Genomic DNA, 5,904 nt, shown 5'->3' on the forward strand with positions numbered 1-5,904 from the left:
TGGGAATGCAGAAACAGAGAGAGACAGAGAGACAGATCCAATCTTGGAGGGGCTCTCGCCCCTCCCGTGCCATGGAGGCCATGGACCAGAGGGGAAACGCTTCTCCCATCTAGGGAGGAGGTCAAGGAAGAAGAATAAGGAGGGGGGCTCTCTCCCCCTCGCTTCCGGTGGCACCGGAGTACCACCGGGGGCCATCATCATCACCGCGATCTACACCAACACCTCCGCCACCTTCACCAACATCTCCATCACCTTTCCCCCTCTATCTACAGCGGTCCACTCTCCCGCAACCCTCTGTACCCTCTACTTGAACATGGTGCTTTATGCTTCATATTTATCCAGTGATGTGTTGCCATCCTATGATGTCTGAGTAGATTTTCGTTGTCCTATCGGTGGTTGATGAATTGCTATGATAGATGTAGTTTTATTGTGGTTATGTTGCTGTCCTTTGGTGCCCATCATATGATTGCGCGCGTGGATCACACCCTAGGGTTAGTTGTATGTTGATAGGACTATGTATTGGAGGGCAAGAGTGACAGAAGCTTCAACCTAGCATAGAAATTGATGCATACGGGATTGAAGGGGGACTAATATATCTTAATGCTATGGTTGGGTTTTACCTTAATGAACATTAGTATTTGCGGATGCTTGCTAATAGTTCCAATCATAAGTGCATAGAATTCCAAGTTAGGGATGACATGCTAGCAGTGGCCTCTCCTACATAATACTTGCTATCGGTCTAGTAAAGTAGTCAATTGCTTAGGGGCAATTTCACAACTCCTACCACCACTTTTACACACTCGCTATATTTACTTTATTGCTTCTTTACCTAAACAGCCCCTACTTTTTATTTATGTAATCTTTATTATCTTGCAAACCTATCCAACAAAACCTACAAAGTACTTCTAGTTTCATACTTGTTCTAGGTAAAGCGAACATCAAGCGTGCGTAGAGTTGTATCGGTGGTCGACAGAACTTGAGGGAATATTTGTTCTGCATTTAGCTCCTCGTTGGGTTCGACACTATTACTTATCGAAAACTGTTGCGATCTCCTATACTTGTGGGTTATCACCAGCAAATTCAAATTCAAATCTACGCTGATCCACACAATACGCCGGATCGCATCCCCGATCACAACAAAAAGGAAGAAAATATGCCTAGTTTTTACATGACCGAATCCAAAAGAACATCAGTCCGACAGTCCATGCATTTCTGCCCTGTCGGACCATCCATCCCAGCAAGATGCTTCCAGATCAAGAGGTGTCATCGCCAACGCGTAGGAAGCCTCCGTGTCTGCGTCCACCTCCGCCTCCACCGCGTCCTCATCTGCCACCTCGCCAACTCATCTTTCTGCTGCTCCAGCATCTGGTAGCGGTAGTATTGCACAATCATTCTAGCGTCGGCATCCAAAGAGTTGATATTCAAGGTCAACATCTTGGCGTCCTCGGCATTGGCGGCGATCTTCACCCTCTTTTCCTCAAGCGCGGCCTTCTTCTCCTCGAGCACCACCTGTCGTGGGTTTGTCACGGCAGATGTCCTCGTGAAAGGACTTAGTCATGGAGCCATCGCAACGGGTTAGCTTAAAGGGGTTAAACCGGACAAGGGGACACGGGAGTTTATACTAGTTCGGCCCCTTCGATGAAGGTAAAAGCCTACGTCTAGTTGTGATTGGTATTGCTAGGGTTTCGAAGGCCAGGGAGCAAATCTGCTTTGTCTGGCTCTCGAGTTGTTGTTGTCTATCTCTAAACCGCGGCCGGGTCGTCCCTTTATATACATAGGTTGACGCCCGCCGGGCTACAGAGTCCCGAAGCCGGTTCATAAACGTATCCAGTTTGGCCTCTCTCTTTCTATCTTACTATACAAGTTACATGAATAGGCCGGTTTACATTTACAGACTGTAACCCGCCTTTGGGCCCTCCGTAAAGCGCCATCATCTTTACATCTTCATGGGCTTCTAATCTTCAAAGAGTCAACCCGGCTACATAAGGCCGGTTTACCTCCAGTAGTAATATCCCCAACATTAGGCCCCAGATTGGTTTGAACTTGTTCATCACTACTGGAATCTGGCACTTTGCCATCTGCCATGGCAGATGGCAAAGGCATGGTCGGCGGATGGCAAAGAGCCTGTGGCTTTGCCATCAGCTGGCAGATGGCAAAGCCTCTTAACGGGGTTAGCCCCGTTGGAAGGCTAACGGCAGGCTCTTTGCCGTGTGCCAGCAGATGGCAAAGGCTGCATGCTTTGCCGTCTGCCAGCACATGGCAAAGAGCTTTGCCATCTGCTGGCAGATGGCAAAGAGCCCAAATAGGCCAGCCCAAATTTTACGTGTAGATGACACGTGGCCTCTTTGCCATCTGCCAGGTGATGGCAAAGCTCTTTGCCATCTGCCAGCAGATGGCAAAGTGACTATATTGCCCCATTTAATTTTGTTTTTTCTTATATCAATTCATTTTCACAGAATATCAAACACAAATATATTTATATGACCAATATAGCATATTCAATACATATTACCAATAGTCATGAACACATATATCCAATACATGTTACCAATAGTAGCAAGGTTCATCCGTACATATACATAGTTTCATCAATATTACACAGTTTCATCCATAGGTAACAAGTTTCACAAGGTCAAAACAAAAACTAAATACAAGCACTCCATCAACCCAAGCTTCCATGATCTTAAGCAAATCTGTAAAATGGGAAAGAAGAAAGTTAGAAGAAGAAGACTAGAAGAAGACACCATTCTGTACAAGTACAACACCATTCAGCAGGATCTTTATCTATTTTTTGAAAAGATTCCTTTATAGTTTATTTCAAACTGAAAAGGATCTTTATCCATTTTCTGAAAAGATTCCTTTATAGATCATCTTCTACATGCACAGAACAGAAGTAAAAGACAAGTTGGGAGTTGTGCATTTCAAACTGAAAAGGATCTTTATCTATTTTCTGGAAAGATTCCTTCATAGTTGTTTTTATTGGTCAGTAAAAGTAAGTAGGAAGACAAAGATTATGGTGGAAATTCTTTTTTTCTCTTTCTTGTGGACGGCAGGAGTGATAAAATGGTTTCTTTTGTTTATAAGCGTAGTTTATAAATCATGACACTGTTCTCTTTGCTTTTGAACCATGTGTGCGATGTAGGACAGTTTTATAAAATGAGCAATAGCATCAGCAAGGAAAGTAATATGTAATTACAGAGATCTAAACCCATAAATATCCTCTCAAAATCCATATTCCAATGAACTGTCATTGTCTTACTCTCCTTCCTGTAGTATTTATAGTTCTTTTCAAGGTAAGCTTCACTAAACAGTTGAGAAACTTGCAGGTTCCATTCAAGAGAAAACTCGAGACATGTTTTTCTATGCATTGATCTATCAATGATGTTGACAGCAAGGAATAGTGTTTCACCTAGTAGCTCAAGCTTGTACTGCACCTGCATTGGACAATGAAACATTGGGTTTGTAAGAACTTTACATTCCAGAGAATACTAAGTTCAGACTACTTTGCCGAATCCACGGAGCATCGAATGGAATACTTACCTCAGTCAACCAGTCAATGGGAATACTACGCCTTTTCTCATTGATATCAGTTTGGTGTCATGTAGGTGGGGGCCTCACAACTCAACTCCTACAGCACAGAGAATTTTGCAATGAGATTATTATTGTCATACCAGGTCAGAACTCTGTAAATAACTCGACAGGGTTCCAAGCAGATAATTACCTTGGTCTGTCTGTAGAAGTTGTAATTTCAGCGACATATTTGGCAATTGCGAGGGAGTTCCTGACATCGCAGCTGTCGATGTTAGGTGCTACCTGGTAACAAAAAGAACAAATATGCTGAAATATGAAAGAGGTACTTCAAAAGCAGGATGCTGACCATGTAAATGTCTAAAGATCGATTAAATCTTCCATCAACTTATATGAACCAGTTGTTCACAAAATGTCATGGCATCGTGACCCACAGGCATGACACCCAGACAAACTTCGTTTACTAACTATAATTAGCGTGTCCAGCATGCCATCTACCCTACACAAAAAAAGAACGCGCTTCTTTCGCTAATAATTTTAGGATGTCATGCTTTTCATATGGACAACAGGCATTGCCGCATTCATACCCCCAATACTACATATAATCCCCGAAACAGAAAAGATCCGCTAGTATAGTCGCTTCTGGCAGTCTGGGGCACCACAGTAGCATGGCAGCTTGATGATTTCAGCATCCACAGAAACGACGTTGTTCAAGACATAGCCATAGTCGTAGCAATGCTCCGGCAAAGCACGTATGCCAGTTAGAACTCAAGAGAAGTTATATAGTTTTTCCTGTAGAAATTGTTGAGATGCAACAGAAATCAATTAACCTGAAGTGGAAGTACCGTGTCGGCAGCAAAAAGCATCACCTTTTCTAGCTTGACGTCGTGGTGATTGGTTAGGACACATTGGGCGAAGAGGTTAGGGTTGCAGCCATGGTTTATGAACCTTGCAAAACTTCCAATGGAGCCAGCATCAATGCAGTACTCCGGTGCCGGTGGTGCCTCGGAATTGTTCTCAACATGAAGTGATGGCATATGCATATCAGACCCTGACCTTTTCTCTACAAGAGTGGAAACAAATCATTTACAAACATCCATTTTTCAGAGACAAACTAAGAAATCGAGCAATGAGACAAATGATGCGTAAGAAATAAAAGCTTTAAGTGAAAAATTAGTACCTCCAGTCCTCGGCAACACACCAACATACTCACAGATTGGAGCCCCGGGGAGGATGGCTACACATATCATCATTAAGTAAAAAAAATCTGTATGTAATTATAAAAATCTGAATCTGAATGTGACCACCTTTGATGAAACAAAAAACTGCTAGGAATTATGGAACAGAACAACGAACAACATTGATCCTGCCACAAATCAAACTCATTGAATGCTGTAATCTGTGGGTGTAACTGTACAAAACCATTAAATTCGACTAATATAGGCTTTAAGCAAAAAAATCATAGGAACTAACACCATGTTATCATTACTATACCGTGCAATTTTTTTTACTTATTTAATATTCTATTATCTACTTAGCAGTAATCCATGATGGCTATCAAGAATCCATCCATAATATAAAAAAGCATCACCTGTATAAGAAAAAATTAAGCTAAAAAATCAAGTTCCTCTTGCAAACTTTTTCCACCACCAGCACAGGGGTTCGGCATGGAGAGGGCGGCTGGGTTGGCTGGGGAAGTGGGGTGGATGCTAGGCGAGGCGGAAACTTGAGGGAATGTGCTTGCCGACCAGATGCCATCCAACAACTGCTAACTGGCCACCTCGAAATCGTGCACAGCGGTGACGTTATCCCTCAAGCATCTAGATGATATATTGGGTAGCTGGCCATGGTTAACTTCAGAGGTGCAGTTGTTGGTCACGCTGAAGAAAATGCAACGGGTGTTGTAGGCTTGCGAACACACAAAACTTCCTCTGATAAAATTCAGTTTCGAACCAAATAGATATGAGCTTTAAACTGAGATATCAACAGCTCTCAGCAGGTGAAATCGGGCCTTCAACGAAACACAGCCCAAATTTCAATCTGAACAAAATAAAGGAAAATTTGAATGGGGAAAAACTTAAGGATCAGAAACAAACCTACCCACCTGGATGTTCACGCAGGCATGGCGACAGTGGATGGCGCGGTGGCGGGGTAGGCGCGGGGAGGGGCGGCCGCGGCCTGTCGGTGGGCGGTCTGCGTGGCGGGACCGGCGCGTGGCCGGCCAAGGCGCGGAGCGCGGGCCACGGCTGCAGTTTGAGGCGGCGCAGGGGTGGGCGTTCTGTTGGTGGCGGGTGTCGGGGAGGCTTCGGTGCGGAGGGCGGGCGGAGCGGGTTGCTGGGGCGGTGCGGGAGCGTATGGCGACCGTGCTGTGGGGTG

At 44.3% G+C, this 5,904-nt stretch overlaps 1 protein-coding gene across 5 annotated transcripts; it reads right to left on the reverse strand.

The window, feature by feature from the left end:
* Window positions 1–2,481: 2,481 nt before the first annotated feature.
* LOC125517227 (histone-lysine N-methyltransferase, H3 lysine-9 specific SUVH4-like) lies at window positions 2,482–5,601 on the reverse strand. 5 transcript variants are annotated; one of them, XM_048682409.1, is made up of 6 exons: window positions 4,709–5,601; window positions 4,359–4,591; window positions 3,722–3,813; window positions 3,541–3,628; window positions 3,410–3,428; window positions 2,482–2,693 (listed from the first exon to the last, which is right to left on the reverse strand). In XM_048682409.1, the coding sequence occupies exons 1-4, from the start codon at window positions 4,779–4,781 to the stop codon at window positions 3,622–3,624; spliced, it is 405 nt and encodes a 134-aa protein (XP_048538366.1). In that variant the 5' UTR covers window positions 4,782–5,601; the 3' UTR covers window positions 2,482–2,693; window positions 3,410–3,428; window positions 3,541–3,621. The 5 variants fall into 5 exon arrangements, with proteins under 5 accessions (XP_048538366.1, XP_048538365.1, XP_048538367.1 ...); XM_048682408.1 differs by having other exon boundaries at window positions 3,410–3,434; XM_048682410.1 differs by lacking the exon at window positions 3,410–3,428 and having other exon boundaries at window positions 4,398–4,591.
* Between the last annotated feature and the right edge of the window lie 303 nt (window positions 5,602–5,904).

This window comes from Triticum urartu, chromosome 6 (genome assembly GCF_003073215.2).
Source record: "Triticum urartu cultivar G1812 chromosome 6, Tu2.1, whole genome shotgun sequence".
NCBI classification, from domain to species: domain Eukaryota; kingdom Viridiplantae; phylum Streptophyta; class Magnoliopsida; order Poales; family Poaceae; genus Triticum; species Triticum urartu.